This window comes from Astatotilapia calliptera, chromosome 23 (genome assembly GCF_900246225.1).
Source record: "Astatotilapia calliptera chromosome 23, fAstCal1.2, whole genome shotgun sequence".
Taxonomy (NCBI): Eukaryota; Metazoa; Chordata; class Actinopteri; order Cichliformes; family Cichlidae; genus Astatotilapia; species Astatotilapia calliptera.
This window is the reverse complement of record NC_039323.1, coordinates 6,624,999-6,639,613: the sequence shown is the minus strand read 5'-3', so window position 1 is coordinate 6,639,613 and position 14,615 is coordinate 6,624,999. Positions and strand designations below refer to the sequence as shown.

Sequence of the window (14,615 nt, the reverse complement as noted above, 5' to 3'; positions counted from 1 at the left end):
ATAAAGTCCTTTGAGTGTGAGGGTGCCAGAGAGGCTGCTGGGAATCGTGTTGATTTTACGAGCAAATTAATTAAAACGGCGCCTTAAAAATCCCAGTCAAAGTCCGGCATCAAACAGTCATTGTACACTCAGGGAAGGGCAGAACAAAGAGACATCAATCTGGGAGATTCAATGTGTGTCTGAGTGTGTGTAATAATCAAACACAATGATTCCTTCCTTTACTCCATGTTGTAAATCTAGAAAGGAAAGAGGGACATTTGTCATTTAGCACTGTCTTTCCTCTTTCATTATAAAAATTGCTGCCACGGTATCTTATTACCGTGTAAGAGCTATGAGCATGTGTAAAGATGGGTCCACGTGAAAGTGTGCATGCACCCAACATAATTCTCAAATGGTGGTTAAAAAAAAAGCAAGGAGGGGGGGGGGGGGGGGGGGGAGATCTTTTCTAGGATAAAGACGCAGAGGCTAACAAAGGAGAGCATGAGGGGGAAAATGACATTGTTATGGATGATGAACTGTGCCACTGTTTTTGTCTCAGAGCCTCGGTTCAGTTTAAACTTTGTAGTGAAGTTTGTCCACTCTTAAACCAGTAAATTAGCGGTTGGCATCCTTGTGACAGGTAACATAAACTTAAATAGCTCAAGTTGATCTATTTTTCAAATTCACTCAGTTACGTCTAATCTAACAATTAAGCATCCATGTGCATTGCAAAATTTGGAAACCAAAACTAGAAATTGTGTTACTTTGAACAATTATGTAAATAAAAGATTAACCTTTTTTCCCCAAATGACCCAAAGTCAGAATTCAGACCTTCTTTTCAACATATTTACCAAAATTGGTGTATTATTAAGGGGAAAGGTCCTGAGAAAATTTTATCTCTCTGAAATTTTTTAGCAAGATCTCAAACTTTGAATGGCTTGTTTTGGGCTATGATCTGTTCACAGTTATCATTTAAAAAAGTCCAGGTGAAGCAAATTTCAAAGCCTTCCAAATACGGTGTGTCCTCAACTATATGCTGTGTCTGCCTAACTATCACCGTCGAGACTCCTCTAAGCCTCACAAAATTAAACTGACTAAATAACTGATGCCGGTAAACCAGAAGAGCTGAAGCAACATATTTTTAGGATGCTGGTTCTTCAGTTCATAATGCAAACACGAAACAGTGGAGGTCAAGTTGACGTCTTAAAAAAAAAGTCAGAGCACCCATTTGACAGCAGTAAGCCCCTCAGGAACATTTAGCAGACTCTGTGGTGGTGGTGCACAGTTCTGCCGAGCAGCGACACCTGCACAAATAGAGTGCCACCTTCATGGAAGAATCATCAGAAGAAAAACTTTCCACTATCCACAACCCAAAATTCTCCATCCAGACTTCTGCAAATAAAAGTCTAAACAAACCTGATGCATTCTGAAAAACAGTCCTGTAGACTGATGATGGTAAAATGAAATTTCAGAGGGCGTGCAATGAACGCAAATGTGTTTTGAGGGAAAAGGGGTGCGGAAATGTATAAAAGCAACACCTTTTCAAATCCCGAGGACAGGGCTGCATGGATCGTGCAGTCAGTAGCATGGAATGGAAGGATTAAATTAATCCACAGCAAATCCTGGAGGCAAACATCACAATGCATGTAAAAGCTGAATAGAATGGCTTCTAAAACAACATACAGATCCTAAACATACCTTAAAATAAAGTAAATGACTTTCTCAAGAAGTATAAGCTAAAGTTTCTGACATGATCCTCAAAATCCCAAAGAAACTGTGCATGAAATATTTTAATTGTGTTCATTTTTAACTTCAGTTCCTTTGTAAACCGGGTCCACATGGAGTCTCCAGAGCTGGATCTGTACTCTAAAGCAAATGCTTGCTCTTTCTTTAATCCATTACTTTCAGCTGAATATTTCAGCCATTTGGATCTAAAGTTTAGCTTTCCTTTTCATCTGCATGTTTATCAACTGATTTATCTGCTTGATCAGTGTTTTTGTGCACTTTTACTGCACTCTAATTGTGTGGTTCAGGTGTTATGATGGCCTCAGTCTACAGACCCAGACATTTACACACATACGCCGAATGTGCGAGCTTGCTTACAGTCCAGCAGGACACACACAATCGCCACAGCTGGGTGCTTTTTTCCGTCACATAGCAGCTGAAACAACAATTGTTCTCACAGCGTAAGACCATTGTGTGTGTGCACTGTCTCAAACGCTTCAACAGTCTGTCTCCTTGTCTCTCACTCACCCTGCAAATCTCGAGGGATGCCCAGTTTGACGTAAAGAGCAAAAGTTTCTAAAACGTTTCACTGCTTTTGCACTTGTGCTTTTCTTTCTCACTGTGTGGTGCTTTGGCCAGTGTTTCAGTTTAAGCTACTGATACCAACACAAACACGGAGAGCAGTCTGAGATTTTACTGAAATGAGCTGCTGTAACAATACAATTAGGCCACAGCCTGTTTCCATCACAGGGGAAATCCTGCTGCCTGGTTGGCCACTGATAGGAGTGAGACGAGAGAAAGAGTGAGAGAGGAGGATGAGAATGATAAGAGAAAAGCAAAGTGTGGGGGGATACGTGAGGAGGACATCTGTGATCCAGTCCAGAGGGAAAACAGCGCAGAGGTACCGTAAGAATGTAGGGGGTGAAACATACGAATGAAAGGCCGGAGAGGAAAAGGTTATGATAAAATACACAAATGTTGAGCAAGCAGCAAGGGTTAGTTAACCAGAGGAAAGACGAGGCAACTTAGAAGGCACAATTGTACCACTTCGGGACAGGATGCAGCTGAGCAGGAACAAAGCACTAAGAAAGACAAAAAAAAAAAACAACAAAAAAAAAACATGTTTGTGTGACAATGTTGATTCTTTATCTTGAAAATAAACCCCAGAAGCAGCCAGGAAAGTGTCTCTGGCCTTTGTGTTGCATATAAAACAAAGTGTTTCTGTAAAATCTGTCCTATAAATAAACATCTGTTTTTGTTTTCACATCTGGATTAAATATTACGATGACATCCTATTTTTTTTTCACTTAAAAATGTTGATGACCTCTGTTTTGTTTTGCTTCTTTTTCTTTTTTAAATTTACTTATTAACATATTCATGTATTCTTTTAGTGAGCATGAGGAAAATCATATAAGAAACTGTGGATGTTAATCTTTAAATATGCTCAACAATGACTGCAAAAGTGCATGTAAAAATTACAGGTCAAACATTATATATTTTTTATGGTTACCATTATGGCTACTTGATGTTTGCATCCACTGCTGCCTAAATGTCCAGGTCCGGGAACAGCCAACTACATGATTTCTTACTCTTATGGTAAATGTATGGGTACTTATCCCATACGTTCCTGCACAGAAAATCACTTTGGCAAACTACCATGCTGTGGTTACCCCTTTATAACTTTTTATGCATGGCAACCAGGGAAGAAAAGCAGGCCCAATTCATTCATCCAGGCTTCAGTCATATTGAAGCATTTAAGGGTTCTGTATTAAACACCATTTGAAAGTATATAAAACAGAATTCACCAAGGCCTGACTTTTGCCATGGGATTTGACTCTTAAAAGCACTTTAATTTAAATGAGATAATAACTTTAAATGACATCATATGTTTTGCCTTAACTTAATTCGTCTATTCAGGACAATGGGTGAAGCCATACACATGGATCCCTGCTGTCTGGTGGCGACCACAAGAACACTGATTTCTTTTGTGTGTGTGTGTGCTTTAACTTAAATGAAAAGAAGTCATGAATAGATTAATGAGCAAAGATGGATAAATATTTCAGAATGTGCTGGTTGAACATCGTAAGCAGGCATCTAAAGAACTCGTACATATTCTGCTTCCTCTTATTTTGTTACTAGAGTGATTGTTATGAAACTACAAAACAGTGAATGAAACTGACAGAACGTAACATAATAGGAAACACTGCATAAATTTACTTTGCAAAACTCATCTTAAGCGTTTCCTAATGTGTCCCGTCGCCTTAAAGAAAAGCAATTTGTCTCATAACTGAAACAAAATAAGATCTGTTAAGCCAACCAGTTAGATCAGATTATATTTGACTTTATTAATAGCCCGAGTTTGACACATAAAACAGTACATAAAGACAACATTAGCAGCCATAAAAAGTCAGACGGTGGTGGTTTTTTATGATCCAGTTCAGCCTCCTTAGGTGCCTCTCTGAGCCAGCTAGCGCCAGGGGACTGATTTACTTGTCACACAAGGGGGACATATTTAGACTGGATGTGCTGGAGAGAGTGTGCAGTAAAGCTGGCAGGGCAGTGGATGACCCAGACAGTGGGAGTGTGGGGGAGACACATAAGACACACCAGTTAACCTCCTGCCATTAAACCAGCTTGATTTCTGACCAAGGGCCATGGGACAATGGAGTGTACTGCACTAATTACACACCCTGACACAGATAATAGGACATATACTTGCTCTTTATGAGAACAAACAGACGTCTGTAGATCTCTTTAACAACTTGCAGTTTTAGCAGAAATAAAAGGTCTTAAATATGGCTTTGCAGTGTGCCGTCTTTGCAGAAGCAAGAGACTTGATTAAAACATGTCTCTTGATGACTGAATCAACAGACAGTTGTCTTGAAATGTCAGACTACTGGTTGATGCCAATCCACCCAGAATGTGCAGTGCTAGGTGGATTGTGACTAAATATGTCTGTGTTTATATTAACCTTTCTTAGGTGTCAAATTTTAACTCCCTCAGCATTTACCGTACACAGTACAGTCACAAGGAAATGCAGGGTGTGTCTATGTGCTAGGTAAGACAAATTATATGGGACCACCAACCCAAGACCACCATAATATTCCGAGACCAATAAGTAAAACGTCACAAAGACTTTCCATCGCAAGTCTGCATATACATGGAAAAATAAGCTGTAATTTGTTCATACAAAAAGGGTTTCGGTGATTTCATCTGTAAGTTTTCAGAATTATCCATGTTTTACTTAAACAAAAACAAAAGAAATGAGGTTAATTACAAAGAAACCTGCAATAAAAAGAGTTCAATTTGTAAAAAATAAAATAAAATAAAAATAATAATAATAATCTATATATAACACTTTAAAGCCACCCTATTTTATTATTTTTTAAACAATTTATTTACTTTTATAAAGTAACATAGATAAAATTAAATAAAACTCTACAAACTGATAAAAACAAGAAACAAATACAGGCCTGCTACAAAATATTATGAGTCAGGTGTAACTTTGATTTTTTTGTCTCAAATTCAGCAATATATTCTTTATCATTATTAGTAAACCAGAGCTATTACTGAGTGCATACACCTTTCTTACCCTATATAAAAAGACAAGTATTTAATTTCAAGCAGTTTGAGTGTTGAAGGAAAATATCACTTCTCCACATAGTATCATCTATTTTAAAGTCATAGAAACTTTGAAAAGTTTAGCCTGATGAAATTCATCATATATTATGATTTATTTTTACTTTCGCGTGGTTCTAAACGACTAAATGAAAAGCTTCCATGTGTGCAAAAAACTTTAAGCAAATAAAAAAAGGCATAAATAAAAGTAACAGTAAAAGTTAGCAGATGAGTATTTGGGCTGGTTCACAACAAAATCATCGTAATAAGAGAGACTGGGGTCTGGACGCGCTGCTCTGATCGCTGCCTGTCCCGCCACTGACAGTAAAGCGGGTAACCAAATATTCAAAAACAATACGTCATCCCACAATGCAGCGCGCTTACGTTCTCCTTTACAGCATTACCTCATCCCACAATCCACCGCGAGATTAAGAATCTTCTGGGTGGTGGTCGTCTAGGCAACGCGCCTTATCGGAGGACTCAGCCCCGCCTCAGAGACACGCCCCTCAGCCAATGGGAGAGCCCCGTCATGACATCATGGTTATTTTTAGAGAGGCAGCGGCAGCAGATAAGGTTTGCCTCCACGCTGGACCGCTCAGAGTATACACACACGCAAGCGGTGAGCACACCGGAGACGCTCGGTGGCTGACAGGAAAAGTTAGAGCCGCGAGGCGCTTTTCATTCACGGACTCAATATAAGTCTGGATACTTTGACAAAAGCTTTGTGAACAATTTCCACTCAACATAGAACAACCGACCATCGCTTGGTGAAAGAAGTAAGTTCTGATTCCTGTGTCGAGAAAAGTGCGCTCTCAAAGTTTGGAAGTTTTTACGCACAGAGAGGACGTTTGGAAACCAGTGTTTTCCTCCTCGGTAACCAGGAAGAAGAGAAGGGGGGACGGAAAGCTGTTTTTGTAGAAGACTGTGTAGCTACATTCGGTTTTTGTTTTATTTTTTCTTCTATGTATACCAAGATGGAAACTACTTTCTATGACGACTCACTCAACGCTTTCTCCCAGCACGACAACGCCGGCTACGGATACAGCAACCCCAAAGCGCTGAAACACAACATGACACTGAACCTCACCGACCCGCCGAGCGCTCTGAAACCTCACCTCCGCGCCAAAGCTGGCGACATCCTCACCTCCCCCGACGTGGGTTTGCTGAAGCTGGCCTCTCCGGAGCTGGAGAGGCTGATCATCCAGTCCAGCAACGGACTCATCACCACCACGCCGACCCCGACCCAGTTCCTGTGCCCCAAGAATGTCACTGACGAGCAGGAGGGCTTCGCGGAGGGGTTTGTGCGCGCCCTGGCTGAGCTCCACCACCAGAACATGCCGGGCACAACAAACGTGAGTGTCACCTCGACTCCACCGGCAACTGTCAACACTGCGCTGCCGCCTGTTTCATCTGTTGCCGGTGCCACCGTATACAACAACAATGCTGCCATGCGCTCTGAGTCGCCGGTTTATGAGGACTTGAACACTTTCAACCCGGCCATCAGTACCGTGTCGGCACCAAACTACACCACCTCAGCCCCCACTATGTCCTTCTCTGCTGCCCCGCCTCAGCTTCCCATCTACGGCCAGCCTTCCCCTGCCCAGCTCCCCCGGCTCACTGCGCTCAAAGAGGAGCCCCAAACCGTGCCCGAGATGCCAGGGGAGACCCCTCCTCTTTCTCCAATCGATATGGAGAGTCAGGAGCGCATCAAGGCTGAGAGAAAGCGGATGAGAAACCGCATCGCTGCCTCCAAATGCCGGAAGAGGAAGCTGGAGCGGATCTCAAGGCTGGAGGAGAAAGTGAAGACCCTAAAGTCACAGAACTCCGAGCTCGCATCCACCGCCAACATGTTGCGCGAGCAGGTGGCCCAGCTGAAGCAGAAGGTGATGAACCACGTAAACAGCGGGTGCCAGCTTATGTTAACGCAGCAGCTCCAGACCTTCTGAGGTGGTGTCAGCGACAGAGGAGAGAGAGAAAAGACTGTAGTTGAAAGAATAGGACGCTTCCTGTGGTAGTGAGTGTCTGCGACTCCCGAAATCGTTCCGGTATTTGGGATGATGTGGCGCGACACTGGCGGGACCGGGGACGGTACCAAACTGAGTGCCACGCGCTCCCCAGTGGCGCGTCCTAGAGATGGGCTCAGGACTGTGACAATAGCCATGAACCAGAAGGGACATGGCAACAGGCAGAAACCCCTTCTGTTTCTGTGTCGTGCTGTTTTTCTTTACAGAACTGGACAGGACTGACGTTTTCTTGATTTACACCGAGCCCTGCATGGACTTCATCATGACCATCAATGGAAAAACTCAGTATTAGAGGATTTTTTTTTTTTTTAAATCACACGCAATACAGACTTTTCTTGCTGTAGCCATAATTAATGGCCTCACTTTTTAGGCGTGTTGGTCAACTCTAAACGGCTGAAAAGTTGCAACAAATGCTGCCTGACTCATGAGTTAAAGTACAATGTACATTTTTTTCTTAATTGTAAGAAATTAAGTTAGAAAAGCTTCAAGATTTACTTGTTTTTTTCTAAAGCTGTTAATGGGGTTTCACTCATTGTTATATGTATATAAGATCAACTTGGAGTACTTATGTTTACCATTTGTAATAAGAATACTGTATAATTTTTTATGTTTGTTTTCTGAGCACTTAAGAAATTAATCAATATTTAAGAAAATAAACCAGATAAAATGAAGCAACATCGCCTCTGTGTACTTGTAAGAGTGTGACATAAAAAGTGGGTGTGCCACGAAGAAGTCAAACAATAAAACATGTTGCAACATGTTGTAAGAGCTGCTAGTGCTGAGTACCTCAAGCTAAATTCCATTAGTACTGGTATTGATTGAAGCTGAGTGATTGTGTTTCAGCTGGCAGGCCGGGCTCACTTACTCCTGATGGAGGCCAGTTCTGCAAATTGGGGTTGTAGAGTTTGCGATCTCCACTTTTGTGTCTCAGCTCACACAGGCTCAGAAGAAGAAAAGTGTAACTGCCCTATAAAGTCTCCCATTGCTTTGAGCAATAAGTAACATTTTCACATCATGTAACACTCAGTCACAATAGGCTAAGGTGTGCAACCCTTAATTAAGAAATCTGGAACTGATTTGATTAATACAACATCTCCCTTGCTATTTCATCATTCAGTTATTCACCATTGCTCTGTCCTTTTGTAAGTATTCAAAAAGGTTTCAGCATGTCAAAGAAAAAAAAGAAGTGTTAGGTTCTGAAGTGCAAATCTCTGTATGGGATAAATTAATACAATAAACTGTGGCTTGGTGGGATTATGTATATATATGGTGAGTCTTTTTTTTTAATCACATAGTCATCTTTCAGTCAGTACCAGCTAAAAGAACAAACAATAACCCAAACAAAGGCTTTGTGGTGATGGCTTTAACCACAAGAAAAAAGAAAATACAAGCCTGGAGCTCAGTATCTCAAAGTGCTGAATATTCTTTAACTTATTTACGGTACAGCAATGTGGGCCTATAAATATGTTATGAGCACTTTTGAAATAAATTGGGATTTTTTTTGGGGGGGGGGGGGGGGGGGGGGTCAAATTTTTCACTTATAAAAAAACAGGCGTAAATTTTTTTTCTTGATGTCTTCACTAAACCCAGCAATTAAAGTGAGTCTCGTTCATGCTTACGCAGCAGGTGCAGCTCAGGCGTGGCCTACAGCAGATAAAAGGAGTGGGCTTTCAAATACTGCTGGACATCAGCACGTGTGCTGCTCTTAATGAAACACTGGAGGGCGACATACATTGGGGTGGATTACCGGTGCTCGAAATCTCCACAGATCTGTTGCAATTTATATCGGGTTATCAGATATTAATTTTTGTGGAAATTAATAGAGACTGTCATATAGAGTGTAAATAAAACAGAACGGGTTGTTGACTGAAAACCTAACGAAGTCTCTGACACACTGCGATGCTAAGGCTGACAGAATATTAAATGTTCTCTTTCTTTTCAATCTTTATATTTTCCGATTTTATTTTTTGTTTGCTTTTTAATTCTTTTATATACAAACAAACATCAAATATCTTTATAACACAACCTGTTTGAACACGTCAAATAAGGGAATTCAGGTGTTGTCTTTGTTTTAATTGTTTGTATTATTTTTCCTTAATAGAGACAATCTCTGTGGGAGACATATCCAAATAGACACTTTTCTCCCTTTCCCTTTAATTATTCCTTCAGGAATCCCGATTTCTCTACAAATCTGCTCTGATTTCTCAAACTTGGGGCATTGTGACATCATTCCGGAAAGCAGTGCCCTCCCCTGCCATATAAGGAGAGGGAACGCTCGGAAGACCCACGTCAGGACCGAGGAGGCGTTTATTACGGGAAGTGAATCGACTGACTACATAATCTCCTCTTTGCATAATACGATGTGTCCTGAGACGTAATCTAAAGAATAGACCGGACTTAATTAAACAGGCAAATCCATCAAATGACTCCAAGGGCGACTAAAAGCAGACGTCTAGATGTTAAATATCAGGAGATCATAATAAAAACAAACGTTCTTTAACAAAATCCGCATTCTGTAGAATAGTTCACTAACAGCTCACATAAATGATAATAGGAACAATAGAACAGAAATAATATGTTGATCGATCTAGTTGCTTGGTATCCAGGCTATTTTATACCTAAACTTCCCCACATTCAAAGGGGGCATATGTATATTTTTACTAAAGAAGTTTACATGTATTTGAAAGTTAAAGTTACTTCGCAAATGTTTGCATTATAGTACAGGCTTCAGCCACTCCCTTAGTCACACTATAGAGTCTTTAATTTACGCATCTAATCTATAAAATAAAATGGATTGTTATACAAAAACATGCTGCTTCATGCTAATAAATACTGTTAGACTGTCTCCATGAGACTTTATGCAGCAGCATTCTGCTGCATAAAGTCTAACTGTACTTGTATTGGGGGAGTGTCTTTCAGGGTATAAAACTTCTGCTAATTTTACTCATAAATATTATTAATAGCTCTATATCTCTTCATCAAATGATAAAAGGAAATCAAAAGTTGTCATTATTATATATCAAACCGATTTTGACATTTAGGCCAAGAGTGATTCAGACATAAGGGAGAATCTTTCTTCTCCCCCACACACCATTATCTATTTTATCGCTTTCACAAACATGCAAAACAATGTTATTTTTACACAGCTATTATTCTTGTCACCTCTTACTAATACAATACTAATACAATAATTTCACAGTGATTGAGGATTGAAGTGCTATTACTAGATAAAACAATTAACTGCATCTAATGGAAACTTGACCGCGTAATTGCACAAAGGTCAGGTTGAGCCGGCTGAATCTGTACAGTGAAAGGCTTCTGTCTGTTGTAGTTGCTATGGGCGGGGTATTTTACTAAGCAATATGGTACAAAATACACAAACAGAAATCAGAACAACAAATTCTAACAACTGTGGCGCATGAAGGCTGAAGGAACATTTTTTTATTTTCCTGCAAATTTAAAATGTGGAATAATGTCAAAGGTTTTGAAAGCCATGCAGCATCAAATTCTAAGAACCCTTATGCCGTGGATGTGATCCGGACAAAGAGAAGGGATTTGGTTTATGGTATCTCACATACTGAGGATCTCCTGAATCTTTTGGTTGCAGAGGGGGTTATGACAACAGCAAGGAGATCTATTGTTTTGTCCATCAGGACCCATAAAGATCAGAACTCCAGGGTCCTGGACATCCTGGAGGCCAGAGGTGAACGAGCATGTCGGAAATTCTTCCATCCGTGTCTTATGCTGGCAGAACCTGAACTATACCAGCGAATCAAGACCTATGTAAGGAGTATGAACGAGCAAGTTCAAGATAACAGGAGACAGCTGATTGGGTATTTGCTGGAGAGAGATTGTGAATGGGGGGGGAAATTAACAGATCAAACTGGAACCCAGAGAACTTATACTAAAAGGATTAAAAAAGGATCTAGTGTTACAAAGAAAGGAAGTGGTACCATAGTACTTGCAACATCAGAGCATACACCAGCTCAAAGTAAACCAGAAAGCCTCATTTACATGGCTGCTAGAAAAGGGGATCTCTTATTACTTGAGGAGCTGTTAAAAGACAGTGATATCAACACTGTCAATTCTTCCAAAGAAACTCTATTACATGTAGCTGCAGAAAATGGGCATTTATCCATCGCTGAGCTCTTGATTCAAAAAGGGGCTAGATTGGACCTCCAGAATGACGCTGGCCACACAGCTCTTCACAGAGCAGCCAGCAGAGGGCACACAGAGCTCATGAAGACCCTAGTGAAGGCTGGGGCCCCTATACATACTCTGGATTTGAAAGGCAAAACTCCCATTCACCTGGCAGCAGAAAATAGGCATCTGAAATCTGTAAAACTCCTGGTGGAGGAGGAAGCCAGGCAGTCTGAAAGTCACAGACAGAATATGTTTCTGCACATGACTGCCATGGAAGATGATTGGAGGTTGGCTGAGTTGCTGTTGCAGAGCGGGGCCACTGTTGATGCCTTAAACAGCCATAACAAAGCAGCTCTGTTTTATGCAGTCAAGGAGAGCAATGAGAAAACAATGACTGTCCTTCTCAATGCAGGGGCTAAAGCTGACTATGATGTCATATATGAAGCCATTAATCTTCATCAAGAATCAATTCTCCAGCTGTTGCTTGGTGAGTTTGGTCCAGTTCTATTTCAATTCATTGCTTTGTTTTTGAGATGTTACACAAATACAGAATAAACCTGCAAAACATCCAAGCTCACGGTCAGTTTTGTTCAAACCACAGCTAATGCCAGAGGAGTCCTGAACAAAGATGCCCTGGGCTCTGCTCTCTTTTCAGCTGTTCGAATGAACTTTGATGGTGCGGTGAGTGCACTGATAGACAGTGGAGCAGATGTGAACATGCGCGACGGTCGCAGATATACGCCTCTCCTACTGTCAGCTGAGCTGGGACACTCAGAAGTCTTCAGGTGACCTCTTTCAAAATAAATTCAGTGGCAATAAAGTAGCCCCCGTAGGCCTTCACACTCACACTCAAGAGCATTTCAACAAAATCAATCATATCATTGTGGGAATCACGTAATTATGTAGTTTACTTAAAGAACATACTAGAATAAGAAGAACACTGTCTAACTACCTTTATAAAATCCACCCTGCCTCATAAATGTTTATATTCACAAATATAATTTATGTATATGTTAAAAAAAAATAGCAGTGAGATATTTGTGGCACCAGATGCTGGTCCAAGTCAAATAGCAGAATAAAATCACGACTGTACAGGCGCAATGACACAAATGGGTTTAGAAAAGGCAAAATGCTCATCATTGTCCTTCTATAACAAATATGTATTTTCCATGTTTGTTTCTAATTTTATATATATCATCATTTATGTTGTGTTGTACATATTTGGTGCAGAGCATATGCATCTATTTTAACTGTCCCTTTTCTGTATTTTTTTTAGCAGCTAAGCCAAATATGTAATATCTTACATTTTGGCTTTTTTTATTCTAGTGTTCTCGTAGCAAAAAATGCAAAACTGGATGCTACTTTATCTGACCTCTCTTCAGCATTGCACTTGGCTGCTCGCAGTGGTAGCAAGCCCATAGTGCACACACTGCTAGAAAAAGGACTGGACCCAAACATTAAGGGAGCTAAAGGCCACACCCCTCTCCACCTGGCAGCTCAATGTGATGGGCCTGACATAACTGGTCTGCTGTTAAAAGGTGGAGCACAGGTAATTGTCAAAGCATTAACGATTGCTATCAGTTCTGTAGATTTTCAGTATATTAATGCAAAGTTGTGTGTCATTGCTATAGGTAAATGTAGTAGGCCAGGATGGTCTGACCCCTCTGCATATAGCCAGCATGCAGGGTCACACAGACACAGTGATCCAACTTCTTCATAACAAGGCAGAACCTGGAGTCAAAGACCGGCTGGGGAGGACAGCCCTGCACTGGGCAGCCTTTTCCCAGGTAGATAGTTGTGTGGTGGACTTGCTGCTGTCAGCCAAAGCTGACCCAGATGCCACTGATAATGAGAAAAAAACTCCCCTCCACCTGGCTGCTATGGAGGGAAAAGTAGACGTGGCGATTTCACTGCTTTCCCACAGGGCAAAGAGGCGAGCTAGAGACATGGATGGCTCCACTCCTCTTCATTACGCAGCAGCTGGTGGGCACAGTGTGGTTACAGCCCTTCTTCAGCCGCTCAACAATAAGGGGACTGAAGACAGGAATGCATGGAGGAAAACACCACTTCATGCTGCAGCTGAGAAGGGACATGATAGTGTAGCTCTGCGGCTCCTGGAAGCTGGGGCCAAGATAAATGCTACAGATCACAATAAAGACACACCTCTGCACTGTGCTGCACGTGGTGGACACCACAAAGTAATGAAAATACTTGTAAACTGGGGACAAGCTGGAAATGTAGGATGGAGGAATAAAGCCAATCTGCAGGCTAAAAATAATATAGGGAAGACACCATTGCAAGTTGCAGAAACTAAACACACACCAGAGCATGAGAACACTGCAATTTTACTCAAGAGGAAGATGTTTCTTATGAAGTAAGCATCATAATTTGTGAACGATGTTGATCCAAGCACTTTGCAACTTGTTCTCTAGTGTGTGTCTTTCTCTTATTTTTGGTTATATTTTTCTCGTTTTGCATATATCGCTCTTGATTCATTGTATTTCTTCCTGTTTGCTATGTATTCTTGCAGTCAACTGTTCATATTTTATTCTTAGGCATGCACCTAAAGGTTGATTATTTTTTGCTCTTCTACTTTCATCCAGATTAAAATGAAACTCAGACTTTTCCTAGCACCTTCTACCGAATACACCTTCGGCTAAGCTGACTGATACCTTTTTGTGGTGAAGCATTAAAAAAAATCTAACCATTGCTTCTTTTTGCCCACCTGTGGTTTTAGAGTTAGTCACTTCAACGACCATACAGGAAAGTATGTTGATAGCATCTAGCCCAGCTTACACCTTTGCAGATCCTCTTTAAAGGTTATGCAAATTGTATGCAAGCCTGGGTTTGCAAGCGTTGGGTCAAACTCCAAGCACAGAAAGACAGCAGTGCTTGGTGACAGCTATTTTGAACCACATCCTTCATAAGAATAGAGCACATGGCAAGCTGAATAACGATTTTATTCCTCCATTTATTTATTTTTATTTCAGTTTGTTGTTGTTTTTTTTGGACAAGTAAAGGTCTAATGTCTGTATATGGAGGTGGCCTACTTGAACAATACTCTATAAAAATATCATTTGACGTAATAGGAAAACCCAAGCTTTTGGCCTCAGAAGCTATGATTGT

General features: G+C 40.9%; 2 protein-coding genes across 2 annotated transcripts; both read left to right on the top strand.

Moving 5' to 3' along the window:
• Positions 1-6,095: 6,095 nt before the first annotated feature.
• jun (Jun proto-oncogene, AP-1 transcription factor subunit) lies at positions 6,096-8,017 on the top strand. Its single transcript, XM_026159791.1, has one exon. The coding sequence runs from the start codon at positions 6,285-6,287 to the stop codon at positions 7,266-7,268; it is 984 nt and encodes a 327-aa protein (XP_026015576.1). The 5' UTR covers positions 6,096-6,284; the 3' UTR covers positions 7,269-8,017.
• Positions 8,018-10,589: 2,572 nt separating this feature from the next.
• Positions 10,590-13,904, top strand: caiap (CARD- and ANK-containing Inflammasome Adaptor Protein). Its single transcript, XM_026159336.1, has 4 exons — positions 10,590-11,976; positions 12,091-12,274; positions 12,816-13,038; positions 13,121-13,904. Exons 1-4 carry the CDS (start codon positions 10,809-10,811, stop codon positions 13,865-13,867), a joined length of 2,322 nt encoding a protein of 773 aa, XP_026015121.1. The 5' UTR covers positions 10,590-10,808; the 3' UTR covers positions 13,868-13,904.
• Positions 13,905-14,615: the final 711 nt, after the last annotated feature.

Coding starts and splice junctions, on each gene's coding strand:
- jun (XM_026159791.1), top strand. CDS start 6,285: ATGTATACCAAGATGGAAACTACTTTCTATGACGACTCACTCAACGCT.
- caiap (XM_026159336.1), top strand. CDS start 10,809: ATGTGGAATAATGTCAAAGGTTTTGAAAGCCATGCAGCATCAAATTCT. Junction 12,275..12,815: donor GGACACTCAGAAGTCTTCAG/GTGACCTCTTTC, acceptor TTTTTATTCTAG/TGTTCTCGTAGCAAAAAATG. Junction 13,039..13,120: donor TGTTAAAAGGTGGAGCACAG/GTAATTGTCAAA, acceptor TCATTGCTATAG/GTAAATGTAGTAGGCCAGGA.